The following is a 24599-nucleotide window of genomic DNA, read 5'->3' as shown; positions in this document are numbered from 1 at the left end:
CGAAAACGTTTTTTAATCACTTAATGAAAAGCAGAAGAGCTTTTTATGGTTTTGAGTCAATAATTTATCTCCTATGAACAAAATAACAGCATATTTTTGTGGCGTCCTACCTTCAACCTGAAAAGTGGTGTTCTAGCGTCTGCGACGTGACCACGTAAACGTTATGACATGCGCAGTATATACATAGTTCCTCTAATGACTTCCGGTAGGCGTTCGTGACCTCAAGAACGTCTGGTGCTTAAGCTCGCTATTGATTAAATTGGCAGACTTACGTCGTTTGCACGCCAAAGGAAGGAGCATCAAAGGTAGAACATGGGCTAAAGCATGTTGAAAATCAGACAAACCTTGTGCAAAATAGGTATGTTTATATCAGCAACACTTAGAACTGAATTTAAATCTCAAATAACTTGCGTAAAATTTAATATTTTAAACTTCTGCGACGCGTAAATGTGTAAATAAAGCTAAAGCTTAATAATTCCTTGGACTGTTGATATTCAAGAATTGAATAACCTACTCTCGAACTTTTGATATATGTGTGAAAATTTGATCCATAAGTGAGAAGAAGAAGGTTTTGGACGTCTATGAACGATGCATGTCATTTCTTAAACTGACAAAGCGAGAATAAACAAGATTTCAGACGTCGTTGTCCTTGAGCAACTTCACTGCTTAAGTTTCATTTTCCCGCTAAAAACGACGTCCTCGTTCCAGACCCTCCGCGATTACTTGATGTCGTCGTCGTCCCTTTCGTCGTGGTTGCTTAAGCTCCCTACTGATCTTACGTCGCCGACATGAGGGCGACAGCGGGGCCGCATGCGTAGTCAATCTCGCCCCAATCTTAATCGGTCTCCACGTCGCCGTCGCCCCGAAAACGTCTATATCTTAAGCTCCCACATGACGAGCTTAAGATCCGACGACGGCAGACATCTGGGACAGCAGACTTGGTCGAGGGGGCTTGGAGAGAGATCGCCGTTGCAATGGCACGAAAAATAGCCTTAAGAAAAAGCGCGCGACAGCGGCTTGACTCGCTTTCCTCTTCGAAGTTTAGGAAAAGCAATGGCTACCTATGGAAAGGTTCGTGGATTGTTGATCGAAAGTTTCGATGTTGGTGACATTCAGAAGATGAATTTTTACTGTTGAATGATGCCAGCATTTCAATTAATCTCGATTATCCCTACCAGAATTCAAACATTTTCACTAAGAAGGACTCGACGGAAGTGAGTGCTTGGCAGAAATTCGTTACCGAGAAAGGGACATACCTATTCTCGCAGACGTAATGGGACTACTTGATTCGTATACATGTGAACAAGGGGCTCTGTGCGATGGAATTGAATGCCTTTCAGTTTTGTTGAGAAGATTAACGTACCCTCGTTGGTACTCGTAAGTAACCTTTTTAAACACAGGAAAAGTCTGAATCACAGCATAGACATGTATGCAAAGCAGCATAATACAGGTATAATCTTTCAATTACAATTTACAATTTATCACTTATAGAGCGCTATTTACAATGACAGATCAACAGCGCTTTACAATCAATCCTAACCTGCCCATCCCACCCCAGGGGAGGACATCCATCAGACAGTAATCTCGTGCGTGGGAAATTAACGTCTCCTACCCCTAACCCTGTAGGAGACGGGACCTCCATTTATTCGTCCCTATCCAAGAAGACTAGAATATCTAACCATTTCTTGATGTTATAGAAAGGAAGCATATTCTTCTCAATTATTTTAAGACCTTGAGTGTTGGTTCCGCCGGGGCTCGAACCCTCGACCTCCCGCACAACAGTCCAGCGCTCTATCCATTGAGCTAACCGGGAGGCGGTTAGCTCAATGGATTGAGCTATCCGCCTCCCGGATAGCTCATTTATCATTTATCATCTATCCTCATTTATCATCTTATCATGATGATAAATGTTAAACCAATTTCTTGAAGCAAACTTTTCACGCTCAATCAAGTACGTTTTTTATGGCTGGAAAACATTACCAAAACTGTTGACTATGAAAATTTTCTCAGATGAACCATAGTTCACGGTGGTCGGTTAGACTCCAGAAAAGACTCCTGGAATAATATCATGGCCATCAATTCATGTCCGAACTAGTCTACGAATTTTCCATCGAAATAAACAGAAATGGTGAGATTGTAAAACTTACTGGGTTGCTTGATTGACATAGAGCTAGTTTTAGTGATGAACTATTTATGAGAAAGGTAAACGAATTATTTAAAATTTCCATGAACAAATTGTTTATTTTTGCTCAGCCATTTCCCAGACATCCTCTCATAACAATAAACTGTTAAAATTGCCAACAATTTTCGCCTAAAGTAAGCTAAAATGGCGTTATTTTGCTAAGGTTTACTCACGTTTTAGCCGCGACAACAAAATGGCCTTCTTCACGTCACAGACAAGGCCACTACGGCGGGAAACCTCACAACGACGGCAAACGGAAGTAATTCTGGCGGTAACTTCACTTCCGCTTACCGTCCCAGATGTTTGCCGTCATCAGATCTTAAGCTCGCTATTATCAGCAAGCAACAGTAGCCACCCTAGTTCCACTTCACAGGTTTCGTAAGTTTTTATGTGAGAAGTGATCGGCAGCAGCCAGGACAAATTGGAAAACAAACCTTGGGGAGTCGCAAGGAATACCTGGTTGCGATTTCTGGTGTCGGTGATTAACTCCTTTGTTCGGAAACAGATAAAATTGATGTTAGCGCTGTCCCATATTTCAAGAATGTTTTAGACATGTGTTAAGTACAGCAGTGTTTTTGCTCAATTGATCGAATATGAGCTTTCTTTGGTTTCTTAATCTAATGTCCACGGTCGTAAATTCAATCGAGTCATATAAACTTTACAGCAGTGTTTTTGCTCGATTGATTGAATGTGAGCTTTCTGTGGTTTCTTAATTAAATGTCCTCGGTCGTAATTCGACTTTGTAGACATATAGGCTTTGTAGACAGATAAAGGTAAATTAGAAAGGATACAGGGAAGGGCTTTACGCTTTCACGTGTAATCTATCTGGACAAAATCTCATCTTAGGACCTTTTAACCGAAAGAAGGTTGAAGGATATACTATTTCTGATGTACAAGGTTAAGCACCAAATGGTGCCAGATTACCTTGAAAACATTATAAAAAGAAATGATTTAAGGCCATACAGCCTCCGAAACTCAGACTTTTTCCTCCCAAGATATAATACTGTAAAGTAGGGAAGGCACTCCATCAGGAACTTGGGCCCATTGTTATGGTCCAAGTTGTCTAGCTCTGAGAGAAATGCACCAACTCTGAAAGGCTTTACAGGAATGATAAACTGTAAAGATATCTCAGCATTGGACAACAGTAGTTGTGCCTCTTCCTATTTATGTAATACCTAATATGATATGTAAATTTATATGATTTCAGAAATTTTACATTATATTCTTATGTCTTAACTATGACAACTTTACTTTATTTTAACTAGCTTTGTTTTGTCAGTGTCCCCAATTAGTGCTGTCCTGTACTAGAATTTTTATGACACTTAATAAAGGTTCATTCATTCCATCATTCATTTTATTATACATAACACAAGAATCTTATTCCATAAAGCTCATTTGAAGAAATGTATACGCTTTATTTTCACATGTCAAAGTATAACCAATTGAATATTGCTCAAAAGAATTACACGGGCGCTCGCTTGCCCGGCTCGCAAAATTTTTGCAACTGCTTGCATGCTTGTATTCAAGTTTCAATTTAAAAGTGCTCGCAAAATTTGGCCTTTGCTCAAATTGCTTTATTGATATCGTACTTAGTTTTAAAAGCCAAAAAAAAAACTCTCGTAAGTGCAGTTTTCTGTTCAGCTTTTTATTCCCTTGATGTACATGTCCTGCGATGCTTTCCATTGCCATTAAATTTGCATTGTTACTGAGTTTTTGTTTCTAATTTGCGTTCAGAAAATTATTTCAATGAAAATTCTTGTGTTATGTGCAAGAAACAGCTCACGACATAGAAAGTGCTTTGTATGAGGTTTTATTCACTCGTTGTTTGTGTCAAAAGCCCTCGTTCACTCATACCTCTCTCGTTTGGGTTTTTGACACAAACAACTTGTGAATTAAACCCTGTACGCCACACTTTCTATGAGGGAAACTATATTTACAGAATGGTTTGGTTGGGGTCTTAGTTTTCATAATTACGAAAACTAAGAAGGGTCTTAGTTTTCGAAATTACGAAAACTAAGACCCCTAAATTTACCGTTAAATTTGACCTAAAACTCGGTGGAAAGGATCGGACAGGAGATAATTTGACAGATTGGACCTGTTTTGGTTACAATTTGACTTCATATTTTGACAGATTCGATTTTAGGGGTCTTAGTTTTCGTAATCTTGAAAACTAAGGCGGGTCTTAGGTCTGAGGTCTTCATTTTCGAGGGTCTTAGTTTTCATAACACCCTTCTAAAGCCTGTAGGAACAGATTGATATGCATGTTTAGCCCCACCAATATGCTTCCCAGACTTTCAAATATGTCTATCCATCTCTGCCATTTTAAAAAGAGGCTCTTTCTGGAAAGATGAACCCCAGCTGTCCAACTGTATAACTCACATGGCAAACAATTATGGTGAATACATTAGTCTTACCTTTTTACAAGGTGGGCTTTTGTTGATAGTCCTCTGTATGAGTCAGCATAACCAAAGCTTTAATTTGGCATTCTTCAGTGTTGAAGGTTTTCTTCCGGCAAGGGATTTTCCCCAACTTCCAGATTATCTTCTGTTTAGTGAAAGGGGACCATACTAGGCATTTGCCATACCTTCTCTTCCTTATTGTAAGAGGTTGTTACTTGTGTTCAGAATGTCTTAGGAGAAACTGTTAAACATTTAATTTTTGGCCCTCTTGACCTTATTTCCATGCAACTCACCCCAGTTTTACCAAGTGGCAGCCATTTTGGAATGAGGTGCAGCCTTCTCAAAACTGGCTGGTCGGCAGCTCAACGAGCCGCCTCCTTTCAAATCTTGGCCATCTCTTTTCAGTCAAAAAATATAATTTTCAATGGCAACAAACGAAAAAGAAAACAAGAAAAATTAAACGCAAACAGAGAAAGTTAAAGAAAAGCCTTCAGAGTGCGTTTAGCTGGTGTGATCCGCTTAAATCTTATATAATAATTACACGACTTTTTTCCCTTTCAACACACCCAGAATGCACCAAATTGCATCTCCTAGCATCTAAATTTCCAAAATTTTACGGGGAGCATGCCCCCAGATCCCCACCCCCTACAGGCTAATGCCCACAGGGCACTCGAAGGGGTGCCGTTGGCACCTCAACCTACTCCTCCAATCCATTAACCTACTCCTTAAAATCTTTTTGAGAAGGCTGAGGTGTATTGATACAGATGCTACTGTGGTGAAATATACATTATGAAAGACTTACTAACAATATTCATTATTCCTTTATTTTTATTATATCTCTTATTGTTATGAAATTTAGATTGCCAGGGGACATGGGACAATGACTAGTGTTTTACAAAGCAGACTTCTTAGATTGAAAGCTGCACAAACACTTTGGCACAAGGTATTTACTAAATAAATGATATTATACATTTAGACTTTTAACCAGCTTTATCCTTGTCAAATTACACAAATTATTGTCTTACGTATAGGTAATCGCATGGGGCCAAGTAAAATTAAGGATTAATATCATGCGTGTTTTCGGAAGTTGCTGAAATTGCCCGAGTCGCGCAGCGACGAGGGCAATTTCTGCAACTTCTGAAAACACAAGTGATATTAATCCTTAATTTTATGAGGAACCATGTGATTACTTGTTTATAATATAAGGGGCAAAATGTTTTCTTACTGATCTCGTGCAAAACGGGACGCCATTGTTACAGAACAAACAGAAATTTCTTTACCTTGGCAGCTGTTGCTAAACGATTTTCAGCCAATCGTTTTAAAGTAATTTTGCCCGGGGCAATTACAAAAATTAAGAAAAATGCCCTCTGTCTTGACCAATCACAATTCAGTAATTTTGCCCCTTATATGATAATCTATGTTATTAAGTGGAGCCGCGGCGGCCTCATGGTTGGCACACCCGACTCTGGATTGAGTGGCCTGGGTTCGAGCCCTGGCCGGGAACATCGTGTTGTGTTCTTAGGCAAGACACTTTCTCTCACAGTGCCCCTCTTCACCCAGGTGTTTAAAAGGGTACCAGTGAATTGAATTCTGGGGGTAACCCTGCGATGGACTAGCATCCCATCCAGGGGGGTAGAGTTACTCCTAGTCGCTTCATGCTACGGAAACTGGAGTCAAGTGCTGGCCCAGTGAGCCACATGGCTCCTAAGTAGGTTTTACCCTATGTTATTAAATTTATGTTTATAAATCAATATGTAGAAACAGTGTCCAGCAATGAGGTGAGTTTATCAGCCCACCAACAGCATTTGGATTTTTCAGAAGAGAATCAGGGAGACCATTTTCTTTAAATTAGTTCTGTGTACATTTCTGTTCTTACTGGTAAATTTACATGTAGTGGTTGCTTAGAGCAAAATGTGATTGAATCAAGTGGTCTGCCTTGAAGGCACACAGTGGAAGCAAACTCCTCAAGAAAACTTGACATTCAAATTCTGAGTTAAAATGGACAAAACGACATTTTCAAATTTTGACCACTGGCGAAAATGCCAAATTTTAGTGTCATTTAAGTAAAATTAAACAACTTTTCTATCCAAAGACATATTTAAGCCATGTTTACTAAACTTGAACATAACTTAAAAATGTACCTTAGTTTAAGCGAGGCTAAAGCATTCTTAAATGCAAATTAAATAGACATTGAGATTTAAGTTATGTTGAAGTCATTTTAACTATACTTAAATCTGTTTCTTTTAAACCACCTAAAATATAATGTTAAACATTATGGGTGCCGAAAAGGAGCAAAATTTGACAAAAAATATTTTCATTCGATAAATGGCATATTTTTATTCACTAAAAATATTTTTATTTGATAAATGACATTTTTATTCGCTAAAATATTTTCTACTCGACGTTAATGAAATGTTGTATATTCGCATGCGTAAGCCAACACTGAACGTGCAAATGGATTCCATCCGCGCCAAGGTGTTTGTTTAAGCCGTTCAGTCTAATTTATGCTATTCTTGTACCTTTCCTTATTTGCATGTTTTTAAACTAGTCTCTTGATAATGGAGTCACGATGACCCCGAAACGTCGAGTAATAAATCTTTCCTGGTTTTTTCTATGCCTTTGCTTTAGCAAATCCCTGCTGATCAAGTGTTTAAAATATTTTCATTTGACAAATGACATATTTTTATTCGCTAAAAATATTTTCATTCAATGTCATATTTTTATTTGCTAAAAGTATTTTCATTCGATAAATGACATCTTTATTCGCTAAAAATATTTTCATTTGATAAATGACATCTTTTTATTCGCTAAAAATATTTTCGTTTGATTAAAAGTTGTGTGCTAAAACTGTTTCTGTGCTCTTTTATCATTTGATAAAAAATATTTATTCGTTGTTTTTTTTTTCATTTGATAAAAAAATATTTCGATAAAGTCACGTGACCCAAGGAGGCATAGCCACAAAGTATTTACAGCACGGTCACAAAGCTTCGTGCCAGAGGCCATTTTATGTGGTCCAAAATGCAGAGGATAGATCGAAACAGGGAATTGAATTGGGGTCTTTTAGGAAAGCTTGAGCTACCATTACTCGTCATGCTATTTGATCTCATTATGTCTCTTGCCCGATTAAGAACTTGCTGGTGTTGAGCTAAACGCTGATCCTGATTACTTCCAAGTTGTTGTGGTGTCTGTGGTGCGACTATAAAAAACACACAAGCTTTCGTAAGTTTCAGTAGACTACACAAAAGAGCGACTTCATTAGCTGCAAGATATCACTTGAAAATTACTACATTGACACTCACTCGGTGCAGCCTGAGGACTACTTCTGTTGGCAAAGTACTCACTAATGGCCTGCCTCACTTCACTCCATATGATGGAGCGATTCAGTTCCCTGTTTCGATCCATCCTCTGCATTTTGGACAACATAAAATGGCCTATGGTGCGAAGCTTTGTGACCGTGCGGTAAATGCTTCGTGGCCATGCCTCCTTGGGTCACGTGACTATCGAAAAGATTTTTTTATCAAATGAAATAAAAACAATGAATAAATATATTTTTATCGAATGATAAAAGAGCACGGAAACAGTTAGCACACAAATAAATTTTTCTCGAATGAAAATATTTTTAGCCAATAAAAATATGTCATTTATCGAATGAAAATATTTTTAGCAAATAAAAATATGTCATTTATCGAATGAAAATATTTTTTGTCAAATTTTGCTACTTTTCCACAACCATAAAACATATTGGGGAGATGTAAGTTCTAGTTAAAGGAGCCTTAAATACAACATTAAATTTATCATAATATTTATGCCATGTTTCCTTAATATTGGGAAGACATTCATTGCGAAAACCAGTGACTAAAAACACTGCATCTGGACGCATTACATTGAATTTCATAGAATGTCAAAATCGATTGAGTACAGAATACTTTTCTGCATGAAAATGTGTTGCCATAATCTTCATCAAACCTTGTGGGGTCTTTTGGCAACCTGAAATGAAAATTCTCTGACTTTTTCCTGACTTTGACAAGAACTAAGATTTTCCCTGACTTTTCCCTGGCCTTGGAAAAAATTTGTTTTTCTTGGACTCCTCCTTGACCGTGGTAACCCTGGGTATTAAACTTGAGAGTAGAATGATCGATCGCTTTTGGAATTAAGCCATAACTTACATCTGATGTGTTCCATGTCATTTGTGTGGTTTACATAACAGTACAGATGCCTGGCAAAATGAAAACAAATGCACTTGTGAAACTTCTTAGTCTATAACCAGTGTTCATAATAATTTTACAGGTTTGCAACCAACAACGAATGTAACTTGATTCCCATAGTAAAAGACAATAACAGAAAATTTTACGTTCGGTTTCACACTGAGAAGTATCCAACAGCGAGGCAACTCCAACATCTTCGCGGGCATTAGTATCGAGAACGTAGGATGTCTCGTCCCAAGAGACAGGCTGCTACCCTTATGCGCATGACAAATACCGTACAGGAATGAACGCCAGTCCAATGTCCAGAACTATAATCGCAGGATGTTTGATCTTTCACTGTCGTTTGTTGACAAGCTCATTCGGTCAAGTTTCATTCCATTTCATTTTGGGGTGTTATGAAAACGAAAACCTAAGACCCGGTCTTCTTTTCGGTCTTTTCGTACTACGAAAACGAAGACCCTGCAACCTGAAAACCGCAGAAATTACAAGTTAAACACACGATAAACAGCAACAACGCTTAGTAATATAATACTTTACACTTCACGCATTTCGTCCCGTTATTATACTGCCAGTACGACTGGCCCGTTTTATCTGTTCTGTTTTGCTGTGCGAGCCAATTTGGTGTCGATATTCTCGAGGGTTTCCATGGGTAAACTTAGCACACATATTCTGGAACAGCAGGCAGAATTCGGACACTAGCTGCCTTTGATTTATAGTTAGCATTGCGTGACAGAATAACGAAAAACGCGGTCTGTGCAGGAAATGACTCTTGGGTTCTGTCAATAAATAATCTATGTCTATGGTTAGGTGGAAAATGAGGAGTGCGGAAAATATGGAGTGTGGAAAATATGGAGTGTGGAAAATGAGGAGTGTGGAAAATGCGTCTTTATGTGTCATGTCGTCTATATGATTACCGTTGTAGAGGTCTGCGATAAGTTGTCTGACTTTGTCAATTTCATAGAAAATACAAAGGTCCTGGAGAACGTAATACTTGTTTCAATGGACATTACGAGCTCCTATACAAATATACCACAAGAAGAGGGAATAGACACTGTATGCAAAGCATATGAAGTATTCTACAGAAACCGAACTCCTGTACATCCTATGCAGAACGAAAAGAGATTGGGAGTGTTTAACTTGAAAACGAGGCTAGTTGGGCCAAGTAAATAAAAATGGCCGCCTGATGTGAAGAGCGCCAGTTTTTGAAAATGCCGCAAAACTGTTGCATGCCAAACTGTACTAAAAAGAAGTACAGAACTGAAAGTGGGGAGAAAATTTCGTACTTTAAATTTCCGGACGACGCTATCCTCAAAAAGCGTTGGCTCCATGCCATTCGTCGAGACGAAGGAAAAGAGTTTAGAGTCAATGAAAACACGAAGATCTGTTCTCGTCATTTTAAGCCCGAGCACTTGGTTAAAGCTGTTGGAGGTCAGCGTGTTTATGTGAAGGCAGGGGTAATTCCATCTCGATTTTCGTGGTCCAAAGCAGGTTCTCCGAAAAGAAAGCACCTCCTAAATGTCGCATTATTTCTTCTATAACAGGGTGTTCAAACAAGGAGTTGCAACAATCTCATAGTCAAACAACTGCAAATGCAGCTAAAGCAACTTTTGAAACTTGTACTTCATCATCAGCTATTAGTTATCATGATGTGAAATGCAGCTTAAATTCGTGTGGAGATCAAACAGGAGAAGTTAAAGAACTTGTAAGTATTTGAGGTTTTGAACTCGAAAATGCGAAGTTAAAGGCTGAAATAGAGGTATTAAAACGCCAATTGAGTCTTAAAGATTCCTGCCTTTTCAACCACGCAATTTTACTACTGACGAGGACATTGCCTTTTATACTGGATTTCCTAACTTAGCAACATTTAATGCTGTGTTTGAATTAGTAAATACTGGATCGAAAGGAGAAAACATCAGGTACTGTTCATCAAAAGAAAGAACTGTCCAAAAGGAGTTTTACGATGGTGGAAACAAGGAACCAGAGGGATCTACTAGCATAGGTAGACGAAGAAGCTTAGAACCCAGAGCGGAGTTCTTCCTTGTTCTGTGCAGACTGAGAAGAGGATTTGCAGAAAAACATCTAGCTCACTTGTTTGGTATTTCACAATCAACAGTAAGCAGAACGTTCCTTTCTTGGATTAATTATATGTATTTAAAATTTGGTCAAGTATCTATATGGCCTAATAGGGAGGTCATAAGAGCTACAATGCATGACAGCTTTGCATCACCCAGACATCATGACATTGAAAGGGGGTTCCTTCCAGCCGCTCGATATGATGCTCGAATACATGTATTTCGATTTCAAGCACTTTGGGCATGATGATTTGCATGTTCATTCACTCGCAGATTTTCTGCCGCAAATCGACAAGTTTAACTGAATCATGAGGCAAAGGAGATTATCCATGGGCTGGCTCCCTTTCACTTTAAAGGAATAGCCCATAGGGATCTTAGGCCAGCAAACGTACTGATAACTGAGCAATCAGCACTATTATAAATTGTCTGATGTCAGTACGAAATTTCATGGCAATTTGAATCCAGGCCTGTTGCCTGCAAGCTGACCGACTTTGGGGAAAGTCGCTCCCTGATTGTACAAACACAGTCGTTTGTTGCCTCATGAACAAACAACATTGATTGAGGGACAGTTGTGTATGAGGCATCAGAACTGTTTGTTAAAGAGATGCTCTTATCTGACGCGTCGATTGGTGATTTCATGCTGGCGGATATTTGGGACCTGGGCATGATATTTTTTCGATCTTCAATCCAAGTGTCAAGTACCCCTACCATTCGGAGATCAGATCAGCGGGAAACGTTTCTTGACAAGATCAATTAAACACTTTTATTTTTTCTCTTTTACGCCAAAGAAACTTCCCCTGGCTGACAAAAAGTACGCTGTTAAACACGCAACCGTCTGGAGAGGTTTAGAGGATGTATCAAGAGGATGTGCAAACTTCGACAGACATAGTCAGCTATCTTTAGAAGAAGCAGCCACAATCCTGAGCAGGGAGAGCAAGAGAGTCTCAAATGATCTGGACATTATGCACCTGAAAGTAAATCAAGCAACAGCAGTGCAACAGTTTGACCACCGATTTGCAGTCCAACTGAAGGACAATGCCACTGATGAACCAGCTGAGCAGTCGGAGAATGCGTTAGATAACGACGGAATAAACGTATGTGCCTTTCTCTCTATGAAAATCGCAGACGTTATAGTAAGTGAGGTGGTAACAGAGATCGAATTTTTCGTGGAGTTGGCCGAAGCTATTGAGGACGCTATTTGGCACCTACCGGAAATAATAAATGAGCATCAAGACCTACGCAGAATGTACGATGCACTGGAAGGATACAGAATTCTGAGGGAACAGAAGGTAGTGACCTCTCTGTATGACTTCTCTGAGGAGTTGCCATTTGCTGATGCGGTTTTTTCATATGAAGGCAGACAAAAATTACACTCAAAGCTCTGTGACCTTGCATGTAATGACTTCCTGGGTGTCTTCACCCGTGAATCCTTGGTGTTAACTATTGGGTACCGTGATGGCAACATAGAAAACAAAAGAAAAAAGAAATGCCATAGGGATAGTCTGTAAGAGAGTCAAAGACCCCATGCTCAGACAGACCACCCAGCTAATAAAAAGATATGCATAATAAGTATACAAGGACAAAGAAGATATAAAAGTATAATTTACAATTAAATGGCCTATTCAGTTTTTCAATAAGAAGTTTATCACACCACACTTAAAACTTGGAATGCTGGATGCTGATCTGACGTGAAATGGAAGGGGGTTCCACATGTCCACAATATGATTGAAAAAACTAAATTTAAACGTGTTTGTTAGAGCATAGTTCTTCTTTAACCCATTAATGGCCGCAGCTTTTGTGGAAAACTGTGTTTTGAAGCTAGTCGAGCAGATTTCGGGTCACTGTTGTGGTTTTAAAAGCTCAAACTTACCAAAAACCGCTTGACAGCTCGTGCAGTCGACGGCCTTTCGATCCAAATGCAAAATGGCGGCCTGAAATTCTCGGGCACACGCAGAGAGCAAAATTTCGACATAGTTTTTGGGTTGAAAAGTCATGCCCCACTTACGACTTCTACTTTTCTCTTTCTCCTGCCCTTTTTTTCCCCTCTCCTTGCCTAAAGTTTCTCCTCACTTGCTGGAAATTGAGTAGGCTTCATTTTGGTGTAGAGATTTTTCAGAAACTACTCATTATTTTCAAAGCACATGCTCGGAAAGGTAGGTGGGTGAAAGACGATTTTCGTGCAGATTTTCAGGTCAAAGTGACACGGTTTTTTGGCTATTTCTCCAATCTCCTCCACTCGATTGTGCTCATTCTGGTATCGTCTGTAAGATATTTTCAACCTGTTCAAGTAGGTGCTCGAATTCGTGCTCCAGGGCTAAAAGTGATGACGTCACAGGGCGTAGAAAGGGTGTGGGTCCCCATGGGCGCATACGGGCGCACTGGACGTCAATGGGTTAAAGTGAGGTTGTCTTTGCCTCTTAGGAGGTACCTATCAGTATCAGAATAGAATTGAAGATATGTAGACATGTCTAAATTAAAGTATCCGTTCAAAGCTTTATAGAAAAAGAGTACATCAAAAAGAAATCATCTATGTTCTAGAGACAGTAAATTAAGTTTAGAGATACGAACTTCATAGTCATCATCAGATTTTAGAATGAACTTTGTTGCACTGCGTAGTATTCTTTCCAATTTAGTAATATTTTTGGCAGTGGAAGGTGACCAAACAACAGACCCGTATTCCAGCTGTGACCTAACCAGAGCACAATATAGAGTTCTTTGTGTTGAAACATCCTTCAAATTTCTGCAATTCCTCCTTATCAAACCAAGCACTCTGTTTTCCTTGCTGGAAATCTTATCAATGTGAGAGTTCCAGGACAGCTTGTGTTTAGTTAGTAACTTCAGCTGTAACTTCAAGGGTGGTACCACCCAGTTGTAGAGGAGCAAGAATAGGGGAGCGATTCCTGGTAATCCACATTAACTTCCATTTCTTGGTATTGAAGCTCATATGATTTAGTCGACTCCAAGAAACCAGGTTATTTAGGAAATGATGCATGATCGCATGGATGCTCAATGACCCTTGAGATTTTACAGTCATCTGCATATAAAGCCACCAGGCTTGTAGGAGAGACAACATCAGGAAGATAATAAAAATCCCAAAAAATGGGGGGGCCGACAGGGTCCCCAAAGGGGATAGGATGCCAGTCAGAGCTCACCCCATCTATTACTACCCTCTGCTCACAGCTTGATAAGTAGTCTTTGCACCAGTTCAAAAGGCAACCAGAGACGTGGAAGTTACCTAACTTTTGCAGTAAAATAACGTGGGATACTTTGTCAAATGCTTTACTAAAGTCCAAGAAGACTGCATCAACCTGATGCCCAGCATCCAAAGCTTTAGACCAGTGATGGTGAGTCAGCACTAACTGGGTAACACAGGATCAACCTTTAATGAAGCCATGTTGCCAGTCATGTAGGTATGGAGCCACATGTTGAAATATAGCATTATAAATGATCTTCTCCTGGCACTTGCTGGGAACAGACAACAAGGAGACTGACCAATAATCTTCAACCAAGGTTTTGTTATCGGACTTGAAGACAGGTGTAATATTAGCTCTTTTCCATTCCTGGGGAACCGCACCCAAACTAAAAGACATTTGATATACCCTCACAGAACAATTCAACAAATACTTCCTCACATGTTGTGTAACTTTATCAAATCTTACCCTCTTTGTGTTAAGCTTACAAACATTCTTTGTAACTCTTCTAACCTTCACATAACGATGTAGCCAGGAGGACTTCAGTGTGCTTGAATAGAAGGTTCACTCGTAAAGTATTGCTCGTACTGAATGAATCTCTCGTAAAGTTCGCGGACCGACCCGTTCCCACAACGCTCCACAAGTTTAGGTGTGGGTCTACTGCGAATGGTGTGTGACTTTGTTAGGTATGTTGAGCGTAATAGCCATTGAATCTCCGGTTCCGCGTACATCAAGCAAGAAAGTGTCCATGAGGTATCCACATAGTATCTCATTCGTACTATATGTATTGGGTGATCTGCTGTTACATGGGGTCTGGGACTCTTTTGCAGATTCTCCTTATGATATTTCTTGTTTTCTATTTACTGATCAACTTTATCATACCGGCACCCGTGTATTTCTGCCATTAAATTGCAATAAATAAATAAAGGCAGCCATTGCTTTATACCATGCACTCTAGGGTTCATTCTATGCATGCACATACACCTCACACATGCGCTGTAGTGGAACTGCATTTTGTGACTGAATGCAAAAAAAAGAAACCAAGCCGAATTTATACCTCGAGCATTTCCTTCGGAAAGCCCAAGTAAAGAAATTTGAAAAATATATTGTTTAGTGTGACCTGGTGGGTGGCAGTTCAGTAATAAAACAAGAAAACAATAATATTTCACTGATTTCCCAAATTTGATTCAAAACTACAATAAAGCAACAAATTTTGAGCAGATTATTTTGCATTAAATGGTACTTTGACAACATTTAATGTTTAAGTTCTATTTACTTCAAGTAAACATTACTTAAAGATACAGGAATGTTTTGGACACATCTAATGTGAACTTAAACCTTCATTATGTTTTAGCCTTAGGTAGTATATGCCAGGTTTAAGTCCAACTTAATTCTAGGTATAAGTGACTTAAACATCAACTTAAACTTAATAAACCTGAATTTAAGACAGGATTAATCCATTTTCAAGGACACTTAAATATATCTTTTCTCCTTGTGGACATACCAAATCCTTGTGCATTCAGTGTGATTTTTAAGGCCAAATTTTGTTTAATGCATTGTGAGGTATTTTTTCTGTGTGTTTGATTATAGTCCAACAAGTCTCATTACTTTATGTTTTTAAACAGGACACCAATGCGTTGATAGAATATCTGCTGCGGTAAGCTATGTAACATGCATTTTACTTGGATGACTGGTCTTTGTACATCACATATTCCACTGGGAGTTTGTCTACACCAGTGTGTACTAATTTTTTCTCCCATCAAAATGAAAATTACATCGGTGTAGTAATTCAGTTAACTTAAGTGATGTCTTCGTTTTCTTGTTTGTTAAACAGACAATTAGTGTTTCCTAAATTGTATGTATAGTCAAAATGCTGTAATCTCTTCTGTTTTCTGGGCATTATAGCACTACCGTGTTATCCACACAGTAGTGATGCATGTTGTCAAGTATGGCTTATAGTAACTTTGCTTGGTGGTTGCTCTCTTGGCTAATGGCAAGTGTGTAATAAAGATACCTAGTATGTTTTTTTATTCTGCTAGGAGCCCTATTGTCACAAGAAAATAAAAAAATTCATCTTCCACAAGCCAACATTACCAAAATTGCCAATTGAAATTACCTACTCTAAACTCAACTTGCATTTTAGTACTAAAAGACAATCAATAACAGTACTTTGGAGAAGGTCTGATTTTAAAACCACTTCTGAGTGTAACTGAAAGATGAGATGGAGGAATTAGCATTAACTGCATATGAATTCTGAGATTCAATATGAAGACAAATGTTTAGGATCCATCATCAATCTTACTCTAGATTGAGTCAGAAGATCATCTAAAAACTTTGTTTTTGATTGTTTTTTGTTTGTTTTGTTGTTATTCTACAATTTGGTCATTTTGCACCGAGTGAATGCTCAAAATGATCAGAAAAGCTTGTCTATGAGAAATGGACTTTGTCAAAAAAGTTCAGTATTTTTCTAGAGATGTTTTCTACACCCATGAGGGGGACCATGAGGGGACCTAATTCCTAGTTTTTCCAGAGTTATAGTGGTGTCACTAATATCTCATGCCATCTAGTGTTGTTTTCACCAAACCTTCAGTTTGAATGTCTCCCAACCCTGGTTACTTAAAGACCACCAACTTCTATTGGCCAAGATTGAAAATCTAGATTCTCTAGTTGGTCACCTCAGCCACCAGAACACTACTGGTCAGATGATGAAATTTTGTCAGAGACACCTCTGAGACTGAAGAACATGTCTTGCTTTTTTTAATTATTTGTATGCTTTTTTAATCACTAAGGTTGAAAGATGATGCAGTGCTGGTTGACATTATGCCATTTCTGACATGCAGGTACACTTGTGTGGTAGAAAATAGGAAGCTGTTGTGATAAGTAACTAGTCGTACATGTGGTTTAATCATGTGCTGTGCATCTTTCCAAATTTGTCTTTCTTATTTCTTTCCTTATCAAGTAATATTAGATATAAAAACAGTGGGCACTGCTAAGGATTTTTATAATGTGGAAACATGGGAATTTGGAAGAAATAGAATTTCTGTATGCATAGCAAGAGAAAGATTCACAGAGATCGGGGCATTGGCTGGGATATGTTGAGTCCACACAATTAAGTCTGACAAAATCGCACTCAAAGTCCTGTGATTACCTGTGCTGAAAAGATCAGGAAGATGTAAGATTGTTCAAAGTGGAAGCTTTACAAATGCTTGTAAATCTGTCATAAAGGCAACCCTAGTTAGCCCACTCACTCTTCTCTTGTTTCTAAGGAATGGCTTTCAGATTTAGACCACATTTCAACTGGATCACACGTTCCAATTTAGCCATTAGTCTAACTGCTCTGCTCAGAAAAATCAGGAAGGAACTTCTCTTTTTTGTTCAAGGGGAGGGGTGGCTTTACACAAGCATACATTGTATGTTTCATCTCAAGGATACTTTCTTTTGGACTGAATCAAACAATGTGTCGTAAGGGTGCCTATGATTTCTCCGATTGAAACATACATGCAGTTGACATTCTATTTATTTCTTGATTTTCAAGGGGGGGGGGAAGGGAGGTTATTCTTTTTCCTTACTAGATAGAACTTTTTTAACTATTTAAAAAAACACCGGTTTTAATACAAGTTAATGAAGGCAAAAATATCTTTGACATTGAAAATTGTTCCTCAGTTTTTATTGCCAATTCGTTTAAATATCACAACCAGGCAAGATTGCTGAATAAATTTCTGCAGCAAAATTAATATTTTTACTATTTAGCAGCCCTTGATTGTTTATTATGAACTGGAACTGAGCTTTAGAACTTCTTTAGAAAATAAACAGTCAAAGACTGCATGTGGCTACTGGTATAGTACAATTTTTAAGGCACTGGAAAAATGTATAGTGATGCTAGAAGATATTGTTGCAGAAAATGTCTCACATCCAGAACAGAAAACCTGCTGCATCCCACATAAATTATATGAGTACCTTGTTTCACAAGGGAAAGATAATTAAAGATGGTAAAAAATAATTAATTGATGAAATGGTAACTCATAATAATGTTAACAGTAATAATAATGATATCAATAGTTATATAAAAATGATTTAAAGGGACTAACTCAAGAGCCTCGTGTTTCCCCTATCCTCTGGGCTCAAACAATGGTTACCTATGCTTCTTTTAACTTTGCCTGTTAATTGTAAATAATTTTCTTATTTTATTTTAATTCCATTTTTTTGAGACTTCTGATTCATACAAGAAGGCATTCTGCATTTTATGATATTCCGTTGATCCGCGTCTCAAGATATTCTGCTGATCCCCCGTTTGTCCGTTCCTGTTTGTGCAAGGAAAACTTTTGTCAGTTTTAAATCACGTGCAATTCTGAAATGATATAGAGAGATGATTGTCGCTTTCTGCTGTCTTCCATAGTGTCACGGCAAGAACTGAAAATATAATGTGCTAGTGGCTACAAGCCAGAAATCACAAAGGAGAGAACTCGGCTGAGGATTGAATGCGAATGTCGTACTACCCTAAGCAAGATACTCGGAAGAAAAAAGTAGCACCGGGAAACATCGGGTCAAGATCACAATTAATACTATCGTTACACTCACTCACTTACTCACTCATCACGACGACACGTGTGGCTTCTTCGCCTCCTATAGGAAGTAGTAGCCACAAAGTGGTGTTTGTTGTCTTTCCTTTCTCAAAATACCCCTTTTTTGAGGTTTCACTTGAAAAGGAAAGTATTAAACAATACTTGACTAAAGCTCAGGGACATAGTGACTTTTAATCTCTTCAAATATGCTGACGAAGGGTTTTCTTGCCGACAGAGTGCGTGATGTATCACCTGAAGGACAGGCCTTGTCAATGGGGGCATGTTTAGAAATTTTACCTGCACTTGAGAGACTCCTTACATCTAAATTTGAAGAGTAAGTTATGGCATCTATTCAGTGAACAAACTTCTAGGACAGAATTAGTTTGGATTAACCGCCAAAAGTAATCATTACACATCCTCACAGTTGTTATAGTTTTCAAATCTTACTTTGGCATCTGATATTTTCTGAAAGGTTACCACTGGCAATGAAAATACTGTTATGATGTGAAATGACTTCGCATTTGAGGGGATTCTAATCAACTTTTAAAAAAACTAGAGAATTAGCACAAATGAGGGAATGACCTATTACTGTTCAAGTCCTTTCCACTTTACTCATAATCCATTCCTATTGGTTTACTGATCGCAAAGTTTTGTGACAATTTTCCAAAAATTAAATGCAGAAGAAAAATTTGAACTAGACGCTCGAGGAGTGTTCACTCGGGCTTCTTTTATAGCCATGGCATTCACAACAAACACGAGTACAATTATAACATAGCTTGTAAATGCGTGCAATCAAATTCAAACGCGCAAGCGTGCTTCAATTTTCCATTGTGCACGCTGGTGATGTCAGCAAACAAATGCCTTGCGAAAAAATTTTTTTCTCCTGAGTGACCACAGCATTTTTCATTAAAAAACGGGAAAAACTTCTGCAAAAAAGTTAAACTAGACATGGCAACAAGCGAACAAGCCGATGAAGATCTGCCTGCCTTTTCTCTGGGAATGGGTTTTTTAACTCCCGGTAAAGAACCCAGAGAAAACAAAACAATCAACGGTTTCATCTCGTTTCGCAACTCTAACTTTATTTCCATGCATGAATTCACCTGTCAGTTTTTGACCAATCTGAGTCAAGATCATTGAACCATAGGGAAATATGAACTTTCCACATTTGGCTAGCTTTCAAGCAATGAAGTTCGTGGACTGGCCCATTCCGAAAACACTCAACATCAGTTAGCGTGGGCCTACCACGAACGGCGTGTGCATTTGCATGTGGGATGAGCTTATAAGACAGGAATCTTTGCAAAGTGGTCTTCACAAAACACAGAATTCTGTAAATTGCGTTGTTTACGAAGAGCGAGCTCACAATAACAAGTTGTCGCCCTCTCATCCCCAGTTTCCGTGGTTTACGCAAGGAACGCCTGGGTCCATGTAGTCTGAGACTCTCTCCCGCGCCCCCCTTGGGGTAAAGGGAAGAGATGGCTGAAATTCAGATTAGGGACCATGACCCCCCTTTTGGCGACCAAAACGGCTTGCATTTTCAGACTCGGAAGCCCGAGTAGAAAGGTGGTTTAAGTAAGGGTAAATTATTTTCAACTAGTAATCATTTAATGACTCACACTCAGAGAACTTCTAAACAAATGTAGGTCTTGTGTAACTCACATTTGTGAATTACCATGAAGTATAGGCGCAATGACGGCCATTTTTAGCTTTGATTTGCATGACGTTCAATACCCTTTTGTTTTGTTCTGTTTTGTGTCACATACTCTCGAATTGTCGGCATAATGTTTCATTCGGCCACAAGACACGTGTTAGTCAAAAAGGAAAACAGATCGAAGGATTTTCATATGCTAGAATAATAGAACGGGGAAAGAGGTATGTCATCTTATTTATTTTGTATTTATAAACCGAAACGGTGTATAATCAAAGGTAGTTTGTTGCGCTTAAGATATTTGTATTGGCTTGATTTATCTATATACACGCCCCGCGTGTTCGAGTTTAGAGAGGGGCATTGGGGCCTATTAGGAACCGCAAAATAAAAATCATCCAAAACCGAAAAACCGAAACAAAAATCGATCAAAACCGAAAACCGCATGTGAAACTGTAATAACCCAGGCCTGGTCAATACCGATACATTTTCACATCAGAATTATTAAAACCCTGATCGATCCAATACAGTGGTAACATGTGGAACATAAAGAGTACACTACACTAATTTTTTCATTACAGCAGTTTTGAATGCCATGGACTTGGCATTCGTATCTTCTAGTATCTGTTTAAATTATAGGCTTTATTTCAGCTGCTCTCTCGAGGTCTAATAAGACTGAATCGCCTTGATACGCTCTTTTTTTCTTTTTCGTTGCTTCCTCGCCATGGTACAGACGCACATGGTAGTTAGTCATGATCTTTATCACCGATCGCGAATTTCCAATTCATTATAGGTTTAGATAAGGACTGCAAGTGATAGTTGTACTCGTCTATGGCGTTATTTGTACTCGTCTAGGTGTAGTTGGATAATAAATAATAATATACATTAGAGGAAACAGTTAGCTGAGCTAAAGTCTGAAACTCAAGATGTTTACAACGAAATAAAAACGAGCTGTTCATTGCTATGTTTCGTTTGCATAGTAAAAAGAATACTTACTCTGCGTAACGAAAAATATCGACAATCAATGGATGGCCATACCAGAAAGATCTTTAGGCTTCTTTACAAAAGCATCAACGAACACATCAAGAACATCTCGTCCCACGAGCTCTCCTTCCTTCAGAAACTGGCCTTAAGTCGCGGTCTTGACTTCGCTCTTCCACAGTGAGTTTCATCTAAAGAGATCCAAGTAGCGTTTGAAAAGGCTTTCTGGAATTAGAACCGAAGTTGAGCAAAGTCAACAAAGAACTAGGAGCTGCTACGTTAAGGTCTATTGCTTTGAACTACACCGAACGTAAGATCCCTACACCACCAAGATCAATACTAAGAGCAATCGGCCAGTTGAAGAAGCGAATTGACATTGTTATGTTATCATGAAGCCCCATAGAGGATCAGGAGTGGTCGTAATGGACAAACCTGAATATGTGCATCTCCTCAAGGAATCATCAATCAACGATGACAGCAAGTTTAGACCTATAAGTACCGAAAGACCAAAAATGAGGGGCCGACCACCAAAGCACTATCATCCACTATTACAGAAAGAAAAAGAATTAGCCACCGCCGTACAAAGAATATTACGCAAAGAAATCGCCCAACAAGTCATTGAAAAAGGTTCGAGGCTTGGTCACCTATATGGCTTGCCGAAAACCCATAAGCGCCGGTTAGCAATGCGCCCCATCTTATCCGCAACGGGGACATATAATTTCAAGTTAGCAAAGTTGCTGGATGAAAAAACTCAAACCGCTATCAACCAACAGTCACACAATCAGTGATATTTTTGAGTTCGTGGATGCTCTCCATGATATGGAAGTAGATGATCGTTGTGTCCTTGTTTCATACGATGCAACGTCGCTCTTTACCAACGTTCCTGTCGACGAAACAATAGCTATCCTTGCTGAAAAAGCTTTTCAGGACGACTGGTTCAATAAAGAACATAATCTCAGCATCACAAAAGCAGAGCTGGCAGAGCTGTTGAATATTGCCACAAAGCACCAGTTATTCCAGTTCGAGGGCAACTTGTACGAACAAATTGATGGCGTTGCCATGGGATCGCCACTTGGGCCCCTAATAGCCAATGTATTGAAGATGGACACACAAAGCACCAGTTATTCCAGTTCGAGGGCAAGTTGTACGAACAAATCGATGGCGTTGCCATGGGATCGCCACTTGGGCCCCTAATGGCCAAGTATTGAAGATGGACTCGAGGAACAAGGCAAAATGCCTGAACTCTACAAATGGTACATAGACGACACACTAAGCATAATGGCAGACACCGAAACAGCTGAAAAGTTCCTAGCCACACTGAACGAAAGTCATCCTTCGGTCAGTTTCACCATGGAACTGGCTGTGAACGGCAAATTGTCTTTTCTGGGAACTGAAATCATGCAAAAAAATTGCCGTCTGGAAACGAAGGTGTACAAGGAGCCATCTGATACTGGTCTGTTATTGCATTAACAGAGTCACGTCGACGTAAGATATAAACAATCATTGCTTAAAACAATGGTAAATCGTGCCTTTAAGTTGTCATCTAACTGGCATTTTTTTCACCAAGAGTGCGAACATCTCACTGAAACCTTCTCGCGACTCAAGTACCCAACTCAACAACTGCATTCGACCATTAATGATTTCATCACGAAGAAAGTGTTTGGGGATCCAGGGATCAATCAAACGTCTGACAAGAAAAAAACACCCGTGCGAATTATACTTCCTTTTAAGGACCAAACATCAGCAAATTTCGTACGAAGGCAACTTGGCGACCTAAGCCGAAAAATGGAACTGACATTTCTCCTGTGTACACTAACAGAAAGATCGGATATGAGTTAAAACCAACGGAAAAGAAGCCCAACATCATCAATCAGCAACGTGTTGTGTATTACTTTAAGTGTGGTCTGTGCGATGCAGACTATGTCGGCTACACATGCCGGCACCTCTACCAACGTGCTCAAGAACACAAAGTGTCTCAGTCTTCAATCGGGAAGCACATTAAAGAGCAGCATGGGCATACCCCAAGTGACTTGCATCACAGTTTCAAAATCCTGAAGAAATGCAAAAGTAAACTGGACTGCCTAATTTACGAGATGCTTTTCATAAAAGAAATTAAGCCAAGCTTGAACAAACAGTCAGACTCAATCCATGCAAAGCTATTTTTATAATAATTTACTTTCGTCAACTCTCATATTAATTTATTCGTATTGTCTCCTTTGCAATTTTATCACTTCTATTTTACACCTAGCGTTTACATATTTCCATGTTTTATTGCCTTTATCATTCCCATGTCTTGAATTTAGTACATATATGTACAAATTTTTCTTTTCATCAGCTTTAAAATGACCTCAGCGAGGTCGAAACGTCGTTCAAAATTATCACTAATTTTTATCTTGAAAAGCTTCTCTAAAAAACTACTTATGAAAATTATATATATGATATATTTTATATATTATATACATATATATATTATATACTGTTTTGACCTATGTGAGTCTCATCAGTACATTGCAGTGCAGACACTGGGTAAAGCTCTGAAATAAACCATTGCCTGGGTGCTACACTTGTGGGACCATATTATAGATGCCAAGTCAAGTCTTCAGTTGACCACTCCATTCTCTATTATATTGTATATATACATATATAATTATAACAAACTGGTTCAAGACTTCAGAGGTAGTTCATCGTTTTATTACGACAGCTCAGTTTCGTATGGTCGAAAATATGACCACACTCACCAGGTAATTTCAATGATTGACCATTAAATTACAATTACTGGCTATAAAAGCTGGAATACGGTTGCTAGGAGATATAAAAACAATGCTACTTTTCCATATAAATCATGTGACTGCTATGTTTACACAAGATTTGATATTTCCGTGGTGGGTCAGTTTACTTACCTGAAAGGGAGAAGTAGTTCTTTGAACTCCTTCGTAGACTGATACGAGCAATGCACATGCAGATTGCGGCTGTGCGCCGTCTGGGTACCACATTAAAAAAGTTACAGGCATTCCTAACTTTCTCTGAGAGAGTAGTGAGTAGTTAGCGTATGGCAGTAGCAGGGAGGGGAGGAGGTGTAAGACTCAAGGCTGGGGAAGTGTATTGCTCGTATCAGTCTACAAAAGAGTTAGAAGAACAACATCTCCCTTTCAGGTAAGTAAACTGACCCTCCAGGGAAATATCAATTCTTCGTCACTCGTTCTCTGACTGATAGTCCCAATACACATGCAGACTTCAAAGCCGCAGTACTGCCATAGCTCTTCCAAACCTGAAAGTAGTATGAACATGCTTAAATAATATCAAAATTTATTATCTTAACTGTCAGATAATAAAGTTACTGAAGCCACAACAAAAGAAAATATTTT

At 38.8% G+C, this 24599-nt stretch overlaps 2 protein-coding genes and 1 pseudogene across 3 annotated transcripts in view; all 3 read left to right on the top strand.

Annotated features, from left to right (window-relative positions):
- Positions 1-24599, top strand: part of LOC111340231 (katanin p80 WD40 repeat-containing subunit B1) — a 49531-nt gene that overhangs the window by 11779 nt on the left and 13153 nt on the right. The window contains exons 4-7 of one of the 2 annotated variants that reach the window (XM_022947040.2): positions 5441-5524; positions 15675-15706; positions 16839-16889; positions 18847-18945. In XM_022947040.2, the coding sequence (XP_022802775.1) occupies positions 5441-5524; positions 15675-15706; positions 16839-16889; positions 18847-18945 (266 nt within the window). The remainder of the gene's footprint in view (positions 1-5440; positions 5525-15674; positions 15707-16838; positions 16890-18846; positions 18946-24599) is intronic. The other variant, XM_088726105.1, reaches the window with a different exon arrangement.
- On the top strand, positions 7424-15668 carry LOC148728602 (uncharacterized). The gene is made up of 2 exons (XM_088726106.1): positions 7424-10898; positions 11647-15668. Exon 2 carries the CDS (start codon positions 11821-11823, stop codon positions 12364-12366), a length of 546 nt encoding a protein of 181 aa, XP_088582232.1. The 5' UTR covers positions 7424-10898; positions 11647-11820; the 3' UTR covers positions 12367-15668.
- On the top strand, positions 20487-24028 carry LOC111340230 (uncharacterized; annotated as a pseudogene).

The sequence above is a fragment of the Stylophora pistillata genome, chromosome 6 (genome assembly GCF_964205215.1).
Source record: "Stylophora pistillata chromosome 6, jaStyPist1.2, whole genome shotgun sequence".
Classification (NCBI taxonomy): domain Eukaryota; kingdom Metazoa; phylum Cnidaria; class Anthozoa; order Scleractinia; family Pocilloporidae; genus Stylophora; species Stylophora pistillata.
This window is presented reverse-complemented; position numbering and strand designations above follow the sequence as displayed.

Bases quoted from the DNA above. Each gene is read 5' to 3' on its own strand.
- LOC148728602 (XM_088726106.1), top strand. From the start codon at position 11,821: ATGCACCTGAAAGTAAATCAAGCAACAGCAGTGCAACAGTTTGACCAC.